The following is a 23,629-nucleotide window of genomic DNA, read 5'->3' on the forward strand; positions in this document are numbered from 1 at the left end:
ACTGGCCTGAATCTGAGCCCCAGCCCCATCTTAAGATTGTGCTTGCTTTCCCAGCAACAATTAATCTTTGAACAACAATTAATCTTTGAACATGCATCTAAGGAAATGTTTTTCTCTGTGATTGAGCTAGGAAGGGATGTCACAAAACTTTCCTATAGGGTCTTGATGCAAATAGTTTATCAGAAATCGCTCCCAGGAAATGGTTTGCTTGAAAAAGCTATTTTAACAGAATGTCCTCAGAGAAAATGTCCTGTGATTGTCTTGTGATCACCCCGTAAACCCTCCTATAGTCACGTACCTTCGCAATTTTCAATAATAACCAATCTAAGAAGCCCACATATCTCCCTTAAGCCAATCACCTTAAGATCCCTGCTTTGAATTATCCCACCTCCCACTTCCCTAAATGCTTGAAAACCCATCAGAAAAATTGTATTGTAAGTCCCTGATTGAATTATATAAATATGCCTATTCACCTTCAGTTCCTTGGAGTGTTTGGTTTCATTTTGTGAGATCCCATGTGTCCCTGGTTTGAACTGTTTCTAACCGCCAATAAATCTCTTTGCTTTTATTTTAACCGAGTATGCTTTTTTACTCTTTGACAATGCGGAGGGGCTCCACATTCTGGATATCTAAGCACTGAGCTCTGCCCACTCCTGACCCTGTCCTGAGTTCCACCTCGTACGTGAGGACTCTGCTGTCCTTTGGCAACTGAACCAGACCCAGTCCCCACCATATTCTTCTCCCTCCTTCCAGCCCCAGCTCCGTCAAGTCCTTGGAATCCGAAAAACTGTTCCACGAATCCACAGCCAGATCTTTCCATTTCAGGGGTTTCGTGGAGTGAGGGGAGGGATAAACTGCTCTTGGGATACCGGAGAGAATAGGAAAAATGGAAAAAGCAAGCCGGTTATTATTTTGAGTTAGAATCCTGCCACACATATGACAATCCAGCTTCCACCCCTCCTGAGTCTCCAGCCAGGCCACTGGTGGTAACAACCTGGTAGGGTGGTTCCCCAGTGCCTAGGGACATGATGCTCTCAATTAATTAAAAATACAAAGTTTCTTGGGGTCAGGAGAGGATTCCAAAGCCCTGGGAGAAGCGAGCCTTGAACAACCATCTTACTCTCAGGGGGGACAGAGAACCTCAACTTCAAACCCGAGATTTATACTCCCCTTGCGGGAGAGAAGGAACAGAGGGATGCAGGGGGAACACCCCGCTATGCGTGCTGTGTTTGCTATGGGCATGGCTATTGACTCCAGGGGCCTTATCATTGGGCCCTCAGGCTGTGCTGGGCAGGGTAGGTCAGAGAGGAAAGGAAATTCTATTCCCACTGCCCTGTGGGAGAGAAGAAAGGAGGAAGCAAGCAAGGACACGACGGAGTGAGGGAGAAGCCGCAGGTGGGCCCACAATGAAAACTCTTGTTCTTTTGCTGCTGGTGCTCCTGGATCTGGGACAGGCCCAAGGATCACTTCATAGGTGAGGTCTTCTTCAGTACCCTGTTCAACTGGGGCAGCTCCCACATGCCTTCCCAAGTTCAGGGCTACCCTGGAAGGAGAAAGCTGGTTGGGAAATTAGAAGGAATTGAGGGCTTGCATGAATCCATAGAAAAAGTTCAGCAAGGCTTATCTATGGCCTTAATCATTAGTCCATGAAAATTCACCCCTTTGCCCACATCTCTAATGGAGGTGCCTGTTCAAGCACCCCAGAGCCTCTCATTTTGATAAAGAGCAGGAACCCACAGTTGTGGTTTGTGGCTCAAAACACCCAAGTACTTCTCAAAGGGACTTACCAGTCCTGTCCTCAAGAGTTTTTCTGTCCCTTTAAATCAAAGCTAGTTGGCCAGCCTTCACGTGGGTTCACGTAAAACTACAGAGCACCCCACATCCCCCATTGTCTTTGTTGTTCGTGGTGGTGGTGGTTGCTGGTGAGTCAATTCCAACTCATGGCACCCCATGTGTTACAGAGTAGAACTACTCTGCTCCAGAGGGTTTTCTTGGCTGTAATTTTAACAAAAGGTGGTCCCTGGATAGCATAAGCAGTTAAGCACTCTACTAATAGTAAAAGGTTGGTGGTGCCTCGGGAGACAGGTCTGGTGATCTACTTCTGAAAGGTCACAACCTTGAAAATCCTGTGGAGCAGAGCAGTTCTACTCTGCACACATGGGGTCGCTGTGAGTCAGAATTAAATCAACAACCACCACCAACAACAACAATCTTAACAGAAGCAGTTCACTAGATACTGCTGGGTGAGTTCAAACGAGCAACCTTTAGGTTAGCAGTTGAGCACAAACCATTTGCCCCAGTGTCCTAGAATATCTTAAAGAGCCTGTCTCCAGGAGGGAAGCCCATTCCAGCTCTAAGATTCTGAGAGTCTATGAGCTTGGCATGCTGCCTTCCAGATCTCCTGTATAATTTTCTAGTTTTTAACCTATAGGAAAGCGGGGCTGGAAAAGAGGAGGGGTGACAAAGGAGGCAGAAGTGCCTCCCCTCTTCACATGGCCTTTGTCCTCAGGGTGCCCCTCAGGCGACACAAGTCCCTCAGGAAGAAGCTAAGGGAACGAGGCCAACTCTCTGAGTTCTGGAAATCCCAGAATTTGGACATGATCCAGTTCACTGAGACCTGCACAAGGGACCAGAGTGCCAACGAGCCCCTCATCAACTACTTTGACGTGAGGACCCAGGGGCAGGGGCTGGGGAGTAGCAGGGGGAGGGAAGGAAGGCTCAGCCTCACGGCATGGGCAATGTCAGGATAGCAGACATCCCCTGGGTCCTATGCACTCTATCATGACTTGGCTGAGCAGGACTTGCCCCAAATGAGTAGAGTTCTCCGCAGGAGAAAAGGAATAAAAAGGGCAAACATCTCAAACTGAAGGACCCTGCTTTAACTTTCAACTGGGAAATTACTAGCTGCTTGTCCTTAGAAAAAATACTTAACCTCTCCCAGTCCCAGTTCCTTGATCTGTAAAATGGAGGTGTCACTGCCTCCTCCACCTTATTTACAATGCTATTATGAGGATCAGGATAATGTAAGCAAGAGCAGAAGTTGCGGGGACCAGGATTTGACTTCTTCCTATGTGGCCCTTCCTTTGCTCCTTTTGCCTTTTATTTCCCAGCTTCCCCACTTCCCAGGCTCTGCAAGATCTAGTCTGTGACATCCCAGGCTCTAGCCCCCAGGTGTTCCTCCATTGCCCCACCCACCACTCACACCCTTCTCCCTTCTCTCACTTTCCTGCAGACGGAATACTTTGGCGCTATCTCCATCGGCTCCCCATCACAGAACTTCACCGTCATCTTCGACACAGGCTCCTCCAATCTCTGGGTTCCCTCTGTATACTGCACCAGCCAGGCCTGCCGTAAGGGAAACCAGGAGCCCCTTCAGGGAGTGAATGGGGCCAGTTCTGGGAGGACAGGGGCTTGGGTTCCAGGAACTGGTCATCCCTGCCACATCAGCTTCCCCTCTCCATCCTGAGTCTGCCCCGAAACTGCCTAAAGCAGAAACATTTCAGGATCAGCAATGAGCTAAAATATGGGTGTTCTCCCAGCCAGCAACTTTCATACTGATCAGAATTAATAGGGGGAAACTCAGCCGCTGAAAATAGAAGTCTATGAATACATGATGACTCACTCCCTTTGAAACATCCAAAAGAATAAAGGGGAAAGTTCCATTCAATTGGCTATTTCTGGGTAAGCAGGGGGGTTAGATTCTAGTGCAGACTGTTGACCTGCCTCAAGGAGGCTTGTGGCCTACCTCCCAGTACACCAGAGGTGGGGCTGGTGGGGCAGAAGTACAAAGCCTCACAAGGGGGTAGGTGGGTCCATTTGGCCAGAGTAACTCAGGGGTCTTGGTGAGGACTGGAAAAGGAAGGGCTAAGGAAAGAGTTCTTGGTGTGTGCGGGACAGGTTCCAGAGGCAGATGTCTCAGGAAACCCCAAAGCTAGGAGTCCATGGGACAGCAGTTGGGAGCAATTTCCTGGAATGGCCATTGTTTTTTCCTGAGTTCCTTTTGAAGGCTGACCCACATTGGCTGGCAGACAATACTGCTGGCCCCTGATAAAGGGTGCTTATCTCAGCGTGCCTGAGGAGGTCACGTGGGCAATTGTGCCTGCCCAGGCACAGCTGTTTGATCCCCACCTGTGACTAGAGGCTGTCTTAGTTTCTTAGTGCTGCTGTACCAGAAACAACACAAGCAAGTGGCTTTAAACAACTGAAGTTTATTTTCTCACAAGTCAGGAAGCTAGGAGTCTGAATATAGAGAAGATTCTCTCTCTGTTGGCTCTGGGGGAAGATCCTTGTCTCTTTCAACTTCTGTAGCCCTGGCGCTCCCTGGTGATCTTCACGTGGCATCTGTCTTCCCTGGTGTGTGCTCCTTTCTGTGTCTAATCTTCTCTTTTTATAACTCAGACATGATTAGGTTTAGGATGCTCCCTAAGCTAGAATGGCCTCATTAACACAACAAAGGAAACCCTATTCCCAAATGGGATCGCATCCACGGGTATAGAGGATAGGATTCTAGCACTTACTTTTGCGGGGACACAATTCAATCCGTAACATAATGTACTAGTCCACTAGGGAGGGCCATGCCAGGCCTTTCTAGAGTCCCCCACTCAATATTGGGAGTTGAAGAAAGAGACTCTGCATCTGTGGGGCTGAGTGGCATTGGGGCAGGGGTGAAGGCAGTGACTTGATGGCCTAGGTAAAAGCAGCACCCTTGTTTTCCAGAAACCCACCCCAGGTTCTACCCTTCCCAGTCCAGCACATACAGCAGCCTTGGGAGTCCTTTCTCCATTTCTTATGGGACTGGGAGCTTGTCTGGAATCATCGGAACCGACCAAGTCTCTGTGAGTGCAATTCCTTCATCTTCTCTCACTTGGTCGGAAATTGGGGAGTCAGACCACTGCTCAGAGCACTGAGGGCAGCCTTTTCAGGTGTGCCACAAGAAGAGGAAGAAATGGAAAAAGTAACGTTTAGGGGCGGGGCTTGCTTTTAGGGAACTGGAGGCCTGGTCGGGCCGGGGGAGCAGCATTTCCAGCCTAAGACTACAGCAGTCTGTCAATCTGCTCAGTACCTGGGACCCTAGAAAGGTAGCTCAGAGGGATCCCTCAGGGAAATAGGGCATAGGACAGAAAGCCAGGTGGCAGGGCTCACAGCTGGATCTCCAGGTCCAGGAGCATTGAGGGGATAAGACCAGGCCTCCATCTTGAAGGATGAAGAAGTTCAAGCCAGGAGTCAAGGTGGGCACTTACATGGTGCAAGGTGGGAGCCAAGGCCCCGATCAGCACTGAACTTTGTGCTGAGTCGTGAGCTGCTCCGTAAACTCCCTCTGACCAAAGGTTCTACAGATCCCAGAACTACAAGAGTTAAATAAACATGGGGACAAAACCAGGAGAGTCCTGGTCCTGCTGAGGCACTTAAGCCAGGTCTGCAGCCAGCAGCACAGGCCTAGGCCTTTGAAGAAAGAGACTGACCCACTCCTGAAGAGCATTGCTCCAGTTCTGGGGTGTTCTGGAGACCAGCAGGTCCAGCCTTCCCCAACATCCCATCAAAGTGGGTGGGGGTAGGATATATTATCAGTGAAAAGAATGCCAGGAACAGAACAACACTGAGTAAAAAAATCACATAAGGATAAAACAATATATTATTTTCTACTGAAACATAGGTAATATGTACAAATAACGTTTTAGAAGGGTACATCCCAAGCTGATCATTATAATTACCTCTGGGAAGCAGGAGAGGGACAGAAAAGGCCTGGAAAGGGGAATGGTAGCCTTTAGCTTGTGGCTCATCTGCTGGCTCACCTGGTTGGTGTGGGCAGCAAGGCCCCAGCTTCGCCAGCTCCAGCTGATTCTTCCTGTAGTCTTCCTGACTTCTGGGCAAGGTATGTGTTTAGCTCTGGGACAAGCAGTACCACCTTCTGCTGCAAGACACCCCCATCATTGAGGTTGAAGGCTTAGGAACGCTAAGAAAACAAATATGGCTTCCAGTCTACCCTCAAGGCTCATATTTACCAGTCTCTGTCCTACTTAACATCTGTCTTCACTTTCTGACTGCCAAAACTGTAGACTTCAGGTTACAGCACCAGAACAGAAACAATAATCTCAAGTATACTGTTTAGTACCTACAAAGGCATATAATCAAATACCTATAATATATTCTTTTTTATATTTAGCTCTTAAGGGTTCTGCTTCTCTTATCAAATCCTGACTTACAGAGATAATGAAGGGATGACATTCCAAAATTTGTGGGGTGCAGCTAATGCAGTCTTTAAAGGGGCAATTATAGCCTGAAATGCATATACTAGAAATTAGTAATTTATGTGGATGGAAAATTTCAGGGATTTGCATTTCCCTTCACCTTTTAGCTGTCATTTTTGTTCCTCAGAAGTCCCTGGATGGCACAAATGGTTAAATGCTCACCTACTAACCAAAAGTTTGGTGGTTAAATCTACCCAGAGTGCCACAGAAGAAAGGCCTGGTGATCTACCAAAAAAAAATCAGTCTCTGAAAATCTTTGGAGCACATTTCCACCCCAACACACATGGGCAAAAGTTTTTAAAACAATCACAAAAACTACTAATCATAAGGCAAAAAAATTGCTAGTTGACTATGTTACAATTCAGATCTTCATTAAGAGAGTAAAATACCAGTCAGAGCCTGGAAGAAGGTATTTGTAATGCATACAGGTAGAGCAGAAACCCTGGTGGCATAGTGATTAAGTGCTATGGCTGCTAACCAAAGGGTCGGCAGTTCAAATCCGCCAGGTGCTCCTTGGAAGCTCTATGGGGCAGTTCTACTCTGCCCTATGGGGTCACTATGAGTCGGAATGGACTCGATGGCACTGGGTGTGGTTTTTTTTTTTTTTAATAGGTGGAGCAGTGGTTAAGAGCTACAGCTGCTAACCAAAATGTCAGCAGTTCATACCCTCTAGCTGCTCCTTGGAAACCCTATGGGATAGTTCTACTCTGTCCTATAGGGTCGCTATGAGTTGGAACTAACTCGATGGCAACGAATTTGGTTTTTTTGGTATATCCAACTTGATTCCAGAGTATATAAAGAACTTTTACAAATCAATAAGAGAATATCCAAATGTCCATTTTCATTAGTTATCAGGATATACAAATTAAAACCACAGTATAACCCACTACATATTCACCAGAATGAATAAAATGGAAAAGATAGGTAATACCAACTGTTAGTAAGGATGTGGAACAACTAGAACTCTCAAAACATTGGGATTGGAAGCGTCAATTGGTACAATAAGCTGGGAAAACTGTTTGGCAGTATTTACTCAAGCTAAACACTATGATCTAGCAATTTCGGTCCTGGGTATACATCTAACAGGAATATGCACACTATGTTCACCAAAAAAAAAAAAATGTACAAGCAACACTTAGCAGTAGTTAAATCAGGAAACAGCCCAAATATCCAGCAATGATAGACTAGATAATTAAATGGTGGTAGATCAGACCGTGGAATACCAATAATAATAAATAAATTGCAATAGCAGAGCAAGCAGTAAGAATAATGGTGAGTGAAAGAAACCAGATACAGAAGGCTTCATTCTGTATTATTCCATTTATACAAAATTCAAAAATAGGCAAAACTAATATATGCCCTTAGAAGTCAGGGGACTGGGTACTCTTGAGAAGGGGTGCAATGACTGGAAGGGTGCCGGAAAGCCTTTTGGGTTTTGTAATGTGCTATTTCTTGACTTGTGAGCTGGTTACATAGGTGTGTATGGTTTGTGAACATCCATTGAACTGCACACTTAGGCTTTCTGTGTGTCTATTATACTTCAATTAATAAGTTTACATTTTCTAAAAATAGTACAGTGGGTGGGAATATGGCCAAAATCTTTGTGCTCATTTAATCCAGGAAAAATGGAAAGGGGCAAGAATAAGCTTTAGGGCAGAAGAATCCAGGAGCCCTAGACTCTTTCCCAGAGATTTCGCTCTGTAATTCTCCATGGCTTTCTCCCGTCAGGTAGAAGGACTGACGGTGATCGACCAGCAGTTTGGAGAGAGTGTCAAGGAGCCAGGCCAGACCTTCGTGGACTCAGCATTTGATGGAATTCTTGGCCTGGGATATCCCTCCTTGGCTGTTGGAGGAGTGACCCCAGTGTTTGACAACATGATGGCCCAGAACTTGGTGGATCTACCGATGTTTTCTGTCTACATGAGCAGGTAAGGCCTGTCAAGCCCACTAGATCACAGTCGGTTATTGCTTCAGGGAGGCAACATGGTGCAGCTGAAAGAGCACTGATCTTAGCAGCCATAGGACCTGGGGTGGAGCTCTCACTTGGCCTTTCATTGTTTGACAACCTCCCTGAATGTTGAGGAAATGGGGGGTTTACCTATTAGAGTTGGTGTGAAAAGCACTTTGTAAACTGTACAACGCTGAGCTAATTTAAGGATTTCTGGGATTGGCCATTCTTTTATTCAATCAACAAATACTTATTAAGCTCCTATGTTGTGCCAAACACCATCCTAGCTAGGCACTGGGAATATAAGAAAATAAGAGGGATATAGTCACTGCCTTCAAGAAGCTTAATTCCAAGGGAGAGAAGCAGAAAAAAATTAAAGGTAAGATAACAATAAAATAATTATATGTATGTTTTATGACAACAAAGTGAAGAGACAACCCATGGAAGGAGAGAACATATTTAGGAGCCTTATGTCTAAAAAGGGTTTAATAGTCAGAATATATAAAGAACTCCTGCAACTCAACACAACCCAACAACCCAATCCAAAAATGGGTAAAGGCCTTAAACTGACATTTCACCAAAGAAGACATTAAATGACTAATTTCTTTTATAAGGATCAGCACAGCAGAGGTCAAAGATGTCCAAATGGCCAAGTTTTCCAAGGTGCTCTACCATTCCAACATCTCTAATATCAACTACTCCCTCTCCCCTCAAGACTCTCCCTCCTATCTTTGGGTTCCCTAATTCACTGCAACATCTCACAGAACTATATAAAGGCTCACATGGTTGTGGAGGCTGGCAAGTCCCAAATTCATGGGTCAGGCGTAGGCTTCTCTCAACCCACGTGGCTGCAAGACCTAACGAACCCAAACCAGCAGTTCAGACCACAGGCTGCTGGCTCACAAGGCTGTAGAACCTGGAGAATCATGTCACACTATAGGCCGCAGGCTCAAGGGGCTGTGGTGGCCAGTGAATCCCAGAATCAGCAGGTCAGATAACAAGCCTCTGGCTTGAGTCCCAAGAACCGGAGGTCAACTGATCAGAGGACACAGGATTCAGATGCAGAGAGAGTGCCCTGCCAGGTCATCCACACACACACCTTAAACGCAGGCCACACCCTAGGGAAGGGCATAAATTGAGTAAGGGTGGGACTTGAGCCATGCCCTCCTGCAAGGCTATATCCCACGACTCACCCCACATCAATCCGGGCTCATCAACATGCAGAGGTCAGGATCCACAACACATAAAATGGAGGATAACCATACAATATTGGGAATCATGGCCTAGCAAAGTTGACAAATAACCCCAGCCACAACAGGTTCCATATACATTATTTGCATAATCCCACTCGAGTTATTGTGTGTGAGTCACAAAACCCATGGCTAGAAGAGCCACATTTAGCAATTCATTACACCACAGGCATACAAGACAAGGGGGGGGGGGATGTAGAACAAAATTCAAATTCACAAAAAAAGACCAGACTTACTGGTCTGACCGAGACTGGAGGAACCCCTGAAACTATGGCCCCTGGACAGCCTTTTATCTCGGAACTAAAGTCATTCCCAAAGTCCACCTGTTAGCCAAAGACTAGACAGACCTATAAAACAAAAAATAACATATGTGAGGAGCGTGCTTCTTGGTTCAATCAAGCATACTAGACCAAATGGGCAACATCTGTCCAAAAGCAAACGAGAAAAGGCAGGAAGAGACAGGAAAACTGGATGAATGGACACAGGGGTCCTGGGGTGTATAAGGAAAGAGGGAGAGTGCTGATACTTTGCAGGGATTGCAATCAATATCACAAAAAAAACTGTGTATAAATTTTTGAATAAGAAACTAATTTGTGCTGTGAACTTTCACCTGAAGCACAATAATATATATATATATATATATATAAAGAAGACATACAAATATCCAGCAAACACGTGAAAAGATGCTCAACATCTTTAGTCATTGGAGAGATGGAAATCAAAACCACAATGAGATTCCATTTCACCCCAACTAAAACTGTCGCCATCAAGTCAATTCTGACCCGTGGTGACTCCATGTGTGTCAGAGTAGAACTGTGCTTCATAGAGTTTTCAATGGCTGATATTTTTCCTTCACCAATGGTAACAAATGTCTACTATCTAGAAAGTGATTCCCTTCTCCTGCTCCCTCTCATCCCTGGTAACCACCAAAGAATGTTGCTCTCTGTGTGTATATCTATCCTTGACTTTTTCTATCAATAGCTGATTTTTTGGAAGTAGATCACCAGGCCTTTCTTCCGAGGTGCCTCTGGATGGGCTCCAATCTCCAACCTTTTGGTTATCAGGCAAATGGATTAACTGTTTGCACACAGGGACTCCTCACCCCTACGAGGATGGCTATTATCAGAAAACTGAAAACGACAAGTGTGGATAAAAAAACTATAGTACATAAACGCAATGGAGTATTACGGAATGATAAAGAACAATGACGAACCTGTGAAGCATCTCATAACATGGATGAATCTGGAGGGCATTATACTGCCTAAAATAAGTCAATCACAAAAGGACAAATATTGTATGAGACCACTACAGCAAAAAGTCATGAAAAGTTTATATACAAAAAGAAACGATCTTTGATGGTTATGAGGGAGGGGCGGGGTAGCGATGGAAAAACACTAAATAGACAATAGATAAGTGGTAACTTTGGTGAAGGGTAAGACGGTGCACAATACTGGGGAAGCCAGCACAGCTTGCACAAGGCAAGGTCAGGGAAGCTCCACAGACACATTCAAACTCCCTGAGGGACCAAATTGCTAGGCTGAGGGCTATAGGGACCATGGTTTTGGGGGAACATCTAGCTCAACTGGCATAACATAGTTTATAAGAAAATGCTCTACATTCTACTTTAGTGAGTAGCGCCTGCGTTCTTAAAAGCCTGTGAGCGGCCATCTAGGATACTCCAATGGTCTCATCCCTTCGGCAGCAAGGGAGAATGAAGAAAACTAAAGCTACAAGGAAAAGATTAGTCCAAAGGACTAATAACCACATCTACCACGGCCTCCACGAGACTGAGTCCAGTACAACTAGATGGTGCCCAGCTACCACCATTGACTGCTCTGACAGGGATCATAATAGAGGGTCCCAGACAGAGCTAGAAAACAATGTAGAACAAAATTCTAACTCACAAAAAAGACCAGACTTACTGACCTGACAGAGACTGGAGAAACCCCAAGAGTATGGCCCCTGGACACCCTCTTAGCTCAGTAATGAAGTCACTCCTGACTTTCACCCTTCAGCCAAAGATTAGACAGGCCCATAAAACAAAATGAAACCAAATAGGCACAACAGCCCAGGGGCAAGAAGTACAAGGCAGGAGGGGACAGGAAAGCTGGTAATAGGGAGCACAAGGTAGAGAAGGGAGTGTTGATATGTCGTGGGGTTGTTAACCAATGTCATAAAAGAATATGTGTACTAACTGTTCAGTGAGAAACTAGTTTGTTCTATAAACTTTCATCTAAAATAAATTAAAAAAAAAAGTGTTAGCAAGGAGGTGGAGAAACTGGAATCCTCATCCATTTTTTATGGGAAAGTAAAATGGTGCAGATGCTGTGGCAAACAGCTTGATGGTTCCTCAAAAAGTTAAACATAGAATTACCATATGACTCAGCAATTCCACTCTTAGGTATATACCCAAAAGACTTGAAAGCAGGGACTCAAATAGATACTTGTACAAAGATATTCATTAGAGCACTATTCACAATAGCCAAAAGGTAGAAACAACCCAAAAAGGGGAAGGATCAGTAGTTGGAAAATATGGCCTTGGTGATAGAAACAACTCCAGAAATTGCATAATAGAATTTCACAAGATCAACAACTTATTCACTGGAAATACCTTTTTTCAATAACATAAACAGTGACTATACATGTGGGCTTCACCATATGGAATAAAAAGGAATCAAATCAACTACATTTCTGCAAAGAGTGAATGGAGAAGCTCAGAATCATCAGTCAGAACAAGGCCAGGGACCAACTGCAGAGCAGACCATCAATTGCTCATATGCAAGTTCAAGTTGAAGCTGAAAAAAATTAAAAACAAGTCCACAAGAGCCAAAGTATAACCTTGAGTATATCCCACCTGAATTTAGAGACCATCTCAAGAATAGATTTGACACATCAAACTCTAATGCCTGAAGACTAGGCAAGTTGTGGGATGACATCAAAGACATCATACATGAAGAAAGCAAAAGGTCATTAAAAAGACAGGAAAAAAAAAAACAAAATGGATGTCAGAAGAGACTCTGAAACTTGCTCTTGAAAGTTAAGTAGCTAAAGGAAAAAGAAGAAATGATGAAGTAAAAGAGCTGAACAGAAGATTTCAAAGAATAACTCAAAAAGACAAGGTAAAGTATTATAATGAAATATGCGAAGACTTGGAATTGGTTCAAAAGGGAAGAACACGGTATTTCTCAAGCTGAAAGAACTGAAGAAAAAAATTCAAGCCTCAAGGGAAAATATTGAATGACACAGGAAGCATCAAAAGAAGAAGGAAGGAATACACAGAGTCACTGTATCAAAAAGAACTGGTCAGCCTTCAATGATTTCAGGAGGTAGCATATGATCAAGAACCAATGGTATTGAAGGAAGAAGTCCAAGCAGCACTGACCGTGTTGGCGAAAAACAAGTCTCCAGGAACTGAGGGAATACCAACTGAGATGTTTCTACAAATGGATGCAATGCTGGAAGCGCTCACTCGTCTACGCCAAGAAATTTGGAAGACAGCTACCTGGTCAATTGACTGAAAATGATCCTTATACTTGCCCATTTCAAAGAAAGGTGATCCAACAGAATGCGGAAATTATCAAACAATATCATTAATAGCACACATATGTAAAACTTTCCTGAAGACAATTCGAAAGTAGTTGCAGCAGTACATCAACAGGGAACTGCTGGAAGTTCAAGCTGGATTCAGAAGAGGATGTAGAATGAGGGAGATCGTTGCGGACGTCAGATGGCTCTTGGCTGAATGAAGAGAATACCAGAAAGATGTTTACCTGTGTTTTATTGACTATGCAAAGCATTCGACTGTATGGATCATAACGAATTATGAATAACATTGGGAAGAATGGGAATTCCAGAACACTTAATTGTGCTCATAAGGAACTTGTACATAGACCAAGAGGCAGTTGTTGGAACTGAGCAAGGGCATACTGCATGGTTTAAAATCAAGAACGGTGTGTGACAGGGTTGTATCCTTTCACCATACTTACTCAATCTGTATGCTGAGAAAATAATCTGAAAAGCTGGACTATATAAAGAAGAACGTGGTGTGAGGATTGGAGGAAGACTCACTAACAACCTGTGTTATGCAGATGACACAACCTTGCTTGCTGAAAGAGAAGAGGACTTGAAGTGCTTACTGATGAAGATCAAAGACCGCAGCCTTCAGTATGGATTATACCTCAACATAAAGAAAACAAAAATTCTCACAACTGAACCAATAAGCAACATCATGAGAAATGAAGAAAAGATTGAAGTTGTCAAGGATTTCATTTTACTTAGATCCACATTCAACACCTATGGAAGTAGCAGTCAAGAAATCAAATGATGTATTGCATCGGGCAAATCTGCTGCAAAAGACCTCTTTAAAGTGTTAAAAAGCAAAGATGTCACCTTGAAGACTAAGGTGCACCCGACCCAAGCCATGGTATTTTCAATTGCCTCATATGCATGCACAAAACTGAACAATGACTAAGGAAGACCAAAGAAGAACTGATGCCTTTGAATTACAGTGTTGGCAAAGAATATTGAATACACCATGGACTGCCGGAAGAATGAACACATCTGGCTGGAAGAAGTACAGCCAGAATTCTACTTAGAAACGAGGCTGGTGAGACTTCGTCTCAGGTACTTTGAACATGTTATCAGGAGCGATCAGTCCCTAGAGAAGGACACCATGCTTGGAAGAGGGTCAGTGAAAAAGAAGAAGACCTTCAGTGAGATTGACTGACGCAGTAGCTACAACAAGGGGCTCAAACATAGCAACTACTGTGAGGATGGCGCAGGACCAGGCAACGTTTCATTCTGTCGTACATAGGGTTGTTGAGTGGGAACCCACTAGACAGCGTCTAAAGACAACAACGAAGGCGCATGGGTGAAGGTGGGAAGTGGGAAGGGGTTAGTCATTGCTTAAGAAGCACTTCGTTTCTGCTAAGAGTGATGAAAACATTTGGAAATGGATAATGCTGATGGTTGTACAACGTGGTGAACATAATGTCACTGGATGGTACATGTAAGGTTGAAATGGCAGGTGTCTCGTTATGTATATTTTTAGCGCATTTTGGTTGGAAAAGGTCATGAGGCTCACCTGCTTCTGGGCATTCTTGCCTGGAGCCTGGGCGTGTCATCCTATTGACCTTCCTTACCTTTTTCAGAAACTTCACCATCAGACCAGTGTAAAATCATTTCCCTTGTTCATATGGACTGTCTTGCATTCCTTCTGTCAAACTGTACTTCTCTAGTGTGGCTGTGACTAGGACCACTCCTGCGTAGAATGCAAGCATGAGGGAGGAGGGAAGGCAGGCTGTCCAGACACCTGTACTTCCCCATTTCATAGCTCCCTGCTCCCGTTTAGCCTGGGAAGAAGTAAGTAGTGGTGAGAAATAGCCAGGGCTTTGCACTCAGACAGACCTGGATTTAAATCCTACAACTTAGTTTACTTATCTCTCTGATCCTCAGTTTCCTCTGATGGATATTGAGCAGATGTGGAAATTTAATAAGACTAAATAAAAAAGAAAAAAAATTTTTTTTCTTTAAGACTAGGTAGGTAAAATTCCTAGCACAGTGCTTTGCACAAAATCGATCAACTCAATTCCTTTACCCCACAGAGATCCAGTTTCTTTCCTCTTTACTTCTCTGTCTTGCAGCACCTTAATTTGTGTTTTTCTGATCTGTCTTCTGTCCTATCTCCCCAGGAACTTGCTAGATACCAGGACATAATCTTAGAAATCAATGTCAGCAAAAATTAATAAATATTTAAGCTCTGATAAATCATGTCTGCATTCAATTTAGTTTCTTTGCCTTAACAAAAATGAGTGAGCAATATGGAAACTCCAGGCATCACGACAGCCATAGTGGGGAAGATACTTCAGGACAAGGTATCTTTTGGGCGTGTCTCAAGCCACACAGTGTGTGTACACACCTGGAATGGTCCTGGCCTTGGTTTTCATGAGTTCTGCCGCGATTTGTTGTCCCCCTCTCCCACCTCACCAGCCCTTTCATCCCAGAAACCGGAAGACACTAACAAATTGGTGAGTGCTGTAGTTGGAATCCCTGGTCTTAGAGCCCAGGCTGAGATTTCTGCCTCTCTAGGTACCTGGTGTGAGTGACCCCACCAAGAAGCAAAAGGTCCTAGCTGAGGCTCAACCCTGGACTTTTCCCATGGCCCCTCCTTGACAACCTGCCTTTCTTTCCACGTAGTGACCCAGCAGGTGGCATGGGAAGTGAGCTCATTTTTGGAGGCTATGACCATTCCCATTTCTCTGGGAGCCTGAATTGGGTTCCAGTCACCAAGCAAGGCTACTGGCAGATTGCGCTGGACAAGTGAGTATCCTCCATGAGGTGGCTACGGTAGGGAGGAAGAATTCAGATTGAACGAACTGAATTGACCTGAATGAAACTGTTGGTTACGAGGGGAGGGTGTGACGAGCTCTCAGGGTGAGGTTAGAGGTATGAAGGGCTGAGCAAAGTGCAGCAACCAGAGCGGCAGACACCCAGTAGCCGCTCTCAGCTTCCTTCCTGCACATGCGCACCTTCAGCTTCACACAGTGCACACCAGCAAGCCCCCTACTACTCGCTGCTCATTCATTCAGCCAATATTAATTAAGCACACAAGACCAGGGCTGAGTGCCAAGGAGAACCGGACTCAGTTTTTGCCCTCACGGAGCTTTTATGGAAGATGAGGCATGCACACAGATCACCACCATGTAAGATCGAAGGTGCCCAGTGCTCCAAAAGAGGGGCTACCGAACTGCCCAGCAGACAGGCTTAGACAGCTTCTGTCTGAAGAACCCCACAGGGCTTCCTGGAGGCGGCAGCATTGAGACTGACCTAGACATGTATACAATACCTGGAGGTGGAGCAATTGGGCAAGACTAGATACTTGCCCTATACCTAGCACTGTGCTATACAATGCAGGAATTTAGTGAAATGTTATTCTAGGTCAGTTCACCCAAGCGTAAGTTCCTACAATGTGTCAGGCATGAGATAGGCACTAGGATGCAAAAATAAAAAAGCCTCAGTGCTCGCTGTCTACTGCTGGTTTTTCAGACTGTAGGGATTTACCCATTCACAGGTCATGACGTCATTTTAAGGGATCATAATCTGCATTTTTTAATGAAATGATATACAACGGAAAACAATATATACTAAGGTTAAGCATTATTTCATGAAATGTTTGCTTCAGATGTGTGTGGGGAAGTGTGTGTGTCTTGGGTCAAGAAGTAAACGTATTTCTTACTATGGATCTCAGTCAAAAAACTGAGAAACACTCATCTGACAGGGGAGACCAAAATGGAAATTATTCATGGTGCTTCGATGTACCAATGGGGGCTCAGCAGAGAGTGAGAACTGCTGGGGAGGAGGGGAGGTTTTTGGGGGGCTGACGACACCCCCTTTTCCCTCAGCATCCAGGTAGGAGGCACCGTGATGTTCTGCTCTGAGGGCTGCCAGGCCATTGTGGACACAGGGACCTCCCTCATCACAGGCCCCTCGAACAACATCAAGCAGCTGCAAAGGGCCATCGGGGCCGAGCCTGAGAATGGAGAAGTGAGTGCCTGCCTGGGTGGAGAGGGGCTGGGAGCAAGAGAGCTAGGCCCTCTCCTGGGAGATGGGAAGCCTCTAAATGGATCCTCTGTGCTGTGTTTTAGTATGCTGTGGAGTGTGTCAACCTCAATGTCATGCCGGATGTCACCTTCACCATCAATGGAGTCTCCTACACCCTCAGTCCAACAGCCTACACTCTGCTGGTAGGAAATATTTCCTGATTCTACAAGACATATGGTCTTCCCCACGTGCCTGCCACTTCCCCTCATCAAACCATCACCTGCACTCAGGCTGCATTGACCCCAACCCCCTCCCTCCTGGGCCTGCTCTGGTGTGGCTTTCCCTCTAGGAGGGATGCAGTACCTGTGGCGTAAAGACCACTGACTGGTTCTTTCCAGTTGTGTCAAGCAGCAGAGAACTGTGGGCAAGCCACTCTCAATGAGGCTTGCTGACATTGCCATATAGGACTTCTCCACTGATCCAGTTTAATCACCTCAACCGCCAATCAAGCTAGAGAGATTATTACCCCATTCCATAGACGAGAATATTGAGACACATGGAGTTAAGTAAATGGTTCAGGGTGTGAGTTGCTTGGGCATATAAAATAAGGTTATACCTCTTTTAACATTCTCCTCAAACAAGAAAATAACTTCTGTTGCAGTAGATTAACAAGTTTGGAGGGCAAGGTAAAAAAGTAGTTCCCAGTATTTCGGAAACCTGTGGTCACATCACACCACAGCTGGCCCAGATTTTCGGTATCACAGTTCTTTGGCAACATATTTAGGAGTCACCCACAGCATCAGGGTGATGGTAACAAACAGAACAGAGGCGTCAGCCCTACCCCTCACACCTTGGTTTTCATTAACCCCTTCCCGAAGCCACCCCAAACATAGACAATCCAAGTAAAAACAAAAGTTTAGCTTTAAAGCAGAGCTTCATGGCAAGTCCCCTAAGCTCCTCCAACACAGAAACTCTGGAAGTGCCACCAGAACACCATACCCAGAAATAGCCTCCCTGAGGACAAGCTGGATATCAGATGGAGCCAGGTCCATCAGTCTACACAGCCATCACCACTCCGCCATCCCACAACCACCACCTTCCCCCATGTGAGTCCTTCTCACCCCCACGCCGCCCTGCTCCCAACATGACACCACTGTCCTTGCCTGCCAGCACATCTCAGCCAAAGCGGCCCTGTTACCGGAATAAGGTTCTTGCCTCTCACTGGTCAAGAATGAGCACATAGAGTTTTCTACACAAGCAAAGCTTGATTGAAGAGGCTTGCAAGCAGAGCCGAGGATGGCCTAAAGCAACGCATACCACCGTCTCACGAAACAAAAGACAGGCCTGAGCTTTTAAAAGTTCTTGGGTGGAAAAGATTCATATGTATTCATAGGCATAGGTAGGGATATGTTAACTAAGGTGCGCACGAAGCAGCTTTCCAAGATGGCTCCTGTCCCAGAGGCCACTGGGATTCGTAGCAGGACTTATTATGGGGTGTTGCGCCTGCGCAGTCTCTCGCTCCCCAGATTCTATTCCCTGGGTGGGCTGTAGTCCCTCACTGCCCCTGGTGGAAGGTCACACAGCAGTCACAGGTGGACATTCTCTGCATGTCCCTAGGGCTGGTTTTCTCTAGCTGCTTCTGAAAGGCAATTTTAAAGAAGTTCCCCGGCTATTTTTAGATACCCTGCCCCATTGTTCTGGGGAATGGCTTTGTTTCTGGGCCCTGGCCCATTTCTTGTTACTTTGTTTGCAGATTTTGGGGGCCCCTCTGTTCTCTGTCTTACTAAGTCTCTAGGTTCCACACTCAACCCCCTATTACCTCCCTGATAGTATACCTATCTCTCTTTTACTTGCTTCTCCCCTAAATACAGCAGTGTCTTCGCTTTTTCTCAGACAGGCACCCTCCTATCTCAGGGTCTTTGCTCCCTGTTAACCCCACCCAGGAAAGATGCTGTAATAACTTTGAACTTTTATCCCCTCCCTCCTAAGAAGCTTCCTTAGGCCCTGCGTGAATCCCCTCCCCACCAACCAACAACCTTAAATTTCAAGTGGTTGTTGAAAGAAACCACCCCTGCCTGGTAGACCCTAAGTCTTTGTCAAAGAAAAAAAAATGGAGGAGCGGTAAAGTCTTCTCACAGAACCGGATGCCTACTTGCCTTATACCTAAAAGGGACCACTCAAATGAATCTTCCCAGAACACCCACAGGAAAATAGCACTAACAGCCAGTTTTAGAGCAGTTTCTGTTCCTTAAAAAACAATTAAATTGAGTTTCATAGGAACTAGTGAAACCAAGATTTAAACGAAGTTCTTCTAGTGCCAATTTTTTTTGCTCATTCAACCTCACAGCAAGGCTTCAGCTTTCCCAATTGTAAAATGGGGGAGGAGTGTATAACCTATGAGCGGTTCTCAAAATTGTGGCACGTAGAAGCCCAGACTCACATGCACGAAGTTGTGCGAGCACACACTTTACTGAGTAAAGTAGGTAGGAGCACATGAAGCGTGAGGAAGAAGCAGCCAGCCAAAATTGTAAAACAGCCACCCAAGGTCATTCAGGGCTGTCAGCCACCACTACAAAGGAGTGCCTCTAGGCAGTCCTACCTCCTTCTTCATCTGTATGTCACTTACAAGGCTCTTTCCAACTCCAGGACTCCGCGGATGGAATGAACTTCTGCAGCAGTGGCTTTCAGGGCCTTGACATCCAGCCTCCAGCTGGGCCCCTCTGGATCCTGGGTGACGTCTTCATTAGACAATTTTACTCAGTCTTCGACCGTGGGAATAACCAAGTGGGGCTGGCCCCAGCAGTCCCCTAAGGAGGGGCCTGTGTCTGCTTGCCTGCCTGACACTCGTTGGCGATCCAGCCAGGCCTGTTAGGTTGGAAACCCTTCACGTCTGTCAAAAAGTCATTGTGCACAGAGTATAGTTGCTCCTGAGCCACAACTTGAACTTGGATCAAACAAAACATGAGAACACACACACACACACAATACACATACCCACACGCATTCACACATACACACCACATCCATCATCATCATGAGAGAATAATTAAATCGTGCACCCCTATTTTGCATTGCTTTTTGTTACCTTTGTATTACAGACATCCCCAACATACACACAAGCAGGAATTGTTAGCTGCCTTCAAGTCGGTCCCTGACTCATGGCGACCCCACGAACAATGGAACAAAATGCTGACCGGTTCTGCACGATCCCCATGATTGCTTGTGGATCAGACAACGTTCCTTTGTGAGCCACAGTGGTTTTTGCCTGATGTTTGGAAATAGATGGCCAGGTTTTCTTCCTAGTTCGTCTTTGTCTGGAAGCTCCACTGTAACCTGTTCAGCATCCTCGCAACACTTAAGCCCCAACTGATAGAAGGGTGGCGGCTGTGCATGGGGTGTGTTGGCCAGGAGCAAGCTCAGGTCTCCTGCGTGGAAGGCAAGCATTCTACCACTGAACCACCAAAGCTTCCTCAGCAGAGATCACAGGATAATGAAGTCCTGTGCACTCTCCCTAGTTTTAATAGCCCATCAATACGTGCCCAGGCCCGTTTTATTTACACTATTACCCACTCTTGTCTCCCCAGCCCCACATACACTGGGTTATTTTGAATATAATCCTGAGTATCATATCATTTTCTCCATAAATACTTCTAATTTCTTTAAACATACACTCGATATGTAAATGTTTCGTATTGTCTCATAAATGTTTGGTTGTTTTTGCTGTTGGCTTGTTGGAATCAGGATTCAAACAAGATTCACAAATTGCATTTATTCTAAAAGTCTCCTAAGCGTCTTTTAATCTATAGAGTTTACCACATTCTGAATTTTGCTGACTGAAATCCAGAGGCGTCACTTAATGTGATTCTCTGAGCCCTTATTTCCTTTGAGGATCCCTGGTGGCACAGTGGTAAAGCGCTTGGGTGCTAACCAAAAGGTCAGTGGTTCAAATCCATCAGCCACTCTACGGAAGAACGTTGTGGCAGTCTGCTTCTGTAAAGATTACAACCTTGGAAACCCCATGGGGCAGTTCCACTCTCTCCTATAGGGCAGCTATGAGTCGGAACTAACTTGACGACCCTGGATTTGATTTGATTTGATTTCCTTTAAAATGGTAGTTAGATCTAAACCTGTTGCCATCATGTCAATTCTGACTCATGGTGCCCTCATGTGTTACAGAGTAGAACTGAGCTCCGTAGGGCTTTCTTGGCTGCAATCTTTATGAAAGCAAATTTCCAGTCCTTTCTTCCGCAGTGCTGCTGGGTCGGTTCGACCTGCAAACTTTCAGTTAGCAGCCAAGGGCAAACGGTTTGTGATACCCGGGGACCTCAATGGATCTAGAGGCCTGATTTGGGGGCGAGAATATTCATAGATGGTGCTGAGTGCTATTGTATCCCATCAGGAGGCAATCATGTCTGGTCCTCTCTTGTGATGTTAAGATTGATGAGTGGGTTCCAGAGCAGTCAGCCTTATCCATCATTACCGTGTTCCCTTCAGTGTTTTACTTAATGGTTTCAGCAGCCATGAAAGACCATTACTTATATCCATTATATCATTTAAAAAAAAAATTGTTACCATTGAGTCAACCCCAACTCATGGCGGCCCCATGTGTGTCAGAGCACAGCTGTGCTCCATAGAGTTGTCAATGTCTGATTTTTCAGAAGTAAATCACCAGGCCTTTCTTCCAAGGTGCCTCTGGGTAGCCTCAACCCTCCAACCTTTCAGTTAGCAGCCAAGTGTGTTAAGTGTATCAACCATTTGTACCACCCAGGGACTTCCACAGTAGGACTAAAAAAAAAAAAAACCCATTGCTATCGAGTCGATTCCGGCTCATAGTAACCCTATAGGACAGAGAACTGCCCCATAAGGCTCCCAAGGAGCACCTGGTGGAGGCGAACTGCTGACCTTTTGGTTATTAGCTAAATGTTTAACATGTCAGGGGACAGAGATGGCTATAGGAAAGGAAACCTTTTCCTTCTCTGAACCGCTTTTTTCATTAGCAATGGATTTCACATGAGCACTGACAGCTCCTTCTAACATCTGCTTGGTGCTCCCCATTTATTTAACCAATCCTTTCTTAATGAGCATTAGGTTAATTTGGGGTTTAATTCAATTCAATGCAATAAATATTTCAGTTGTGCCACGCACCAACCAATGCCCTGGAAAAACCGCAAGATAACCGGAACAGGCCCTGGCTGACACTTTCAGCAGCTCCTTGTTGCTGACAGTCGCTGTTCAGTCGGCTCCAACTTCCTATGACGTTATGTGTAACAGAACAAAGTGTTGGCTGGGTCCTGCAGCTTCTACTCAAACATACCAACAGTCACGAACACTCTTCACGATGTTTGGTAGGTTTGAGTCCATTAGTGCGGCTACCATGTCACTCCATCTCATTCAGAGTGTCCCTTGTGTTTCCTTGGCTGTCTACTCTACCAAACAGGGTGTGCTTTTCTAACAGTTGGTCTTTTCCGATGATGGGTCCAAAGAAAGGGAGTCCGAGTCTCACCATCTTGTCTTCTAAGGAGCATTCTGGTTGTATGTCTCCTGAGACTGATTTGTTCGTTCTTCTGGCAGTCCGTAGTTTATTCAATATTCTTCACCAACAACACAGTTCAAACGCATGGATTCTTCTTTTGTCTTCCATTTTCATCACCCAACTTTCAAACGCGTAAAAGATACAGGCAGTCCCTGGGTTACGAATGTTCACCTTCCGTACAGCCCGTAATTACTAACAAACCCCTATAAAGCCTATTATATTAAAAATTCAAGGTACATACAATGGCTTATCATAACAAATGGGTGCTACTTTGCAACATGCATTAAAACATCATCATTACGATTACTGTATTATTACATTAAAGATGTTTTAGTGTATCTGGAAGCATTTCTTTAACTTTTTTTATGCATAGAAAGGTATCCTACAAGCTGTATACTAAGACAAACATTTGATTAACTGATGTTAGGTACGAACCATACCTGTTTCAACTTAAAGACAGATTTAGGAACGGAACTTGTTCATAATTCAAAGAATGCCTGTAATTGAAAAAGACCACGGCTTAGGTCAGGAGCATCTTAATCATCAAAGTGACATCTTCGCTTTTTGAAACTTTAAAGAGGTCTTTTGTAGCAGATTTGCCCAACCCAAAATACCATTCAACCTCCTGCCTGCTGCTTCCATGGATGTGGATTGTTGATCCAAGTAAAATGAAATCCTTGACAACTTCAGTCTTTTCTCCATTTATCGTGATGTTGTTTATCAGTTGAGCATTAAGGGTCATAAAAAACACACAGGATTAAAGTCAGATGACCTAGATTAACGTCCGTGCTCTGCCCCCATCATCAGGTGACCCGGGGAAGATTATTCCTGGCTCTGAGACGCCCACCTCATTGGGAAAGGCCAATGAGCTCAGCTGGGTGGAAGCACTGGTTCATGATGTTAGCTTCCCTTCCCCTTTGCACAGCATGGTCAAAGTTGACAGATAACAAAACAGCCTGGTAGAAACTATCAAAGCAATACAGGAGAGCAGTTAAAAACATAGGCTCTGGATCAGACAGCCCTGGGCTTGTTCTGGGCACAACCTCTCACCAGCTGGGGGACCTCTGCATCGCAGTGCCCCCACCTGTAAAGTGGAGATAATAACAGTAAC

General features: G+C 45.1%; 1 protein-coding gene across 1 annotated transcript; it reads left to right on the forward strand.

The window, feature by feature from the left end:
- Positions 1–1,337: 1,337 nt before the first annotated feature.
- CTSE (cathepsin E) lies at positions 1,338–20,361 on the forward strand. Its single transcript, XM_003410268.4, has 9 exons — positions 1,338–1,474; positions 2,510–2,666; positions 3,233–3,350; positions 4,717–4,835; positions 7,977–8,176; positions 15,642–15,764; positions 16,847–16,988; positions 17,090–17,188; positions 19,632–20,361. The coding sequence occupies exons 1-9, from the start codon at positions 1,407–1,409 to the stop codon at positions 19,794–19,796; spliced, it is 1,191 nt and encodes a 396-aa protein (XP_003410316.1). The 5' UTR covers positions 1,338–1,406; the 3' UTR covers positions 19,797–20,361.
- Positions 20,362–23,629: the final 3,268 nt, after the last annotated feature.

The sequence above is a fragment of the Loxodonta africana genome, chromosome 20, assembly GCF_030014295.1.
Source record: "Loxodonta africana isolate mLoxAfr1 chromosome 20, mLoxAfr1.hap2, whole genome shotgun sequence".
NCBI classification, from domain to species: Eukaryota; Metazoa; Chordata; class Mammalia; order Proboscidea; family Elephantidae; genus Loxodonta; species Loxodonta africana.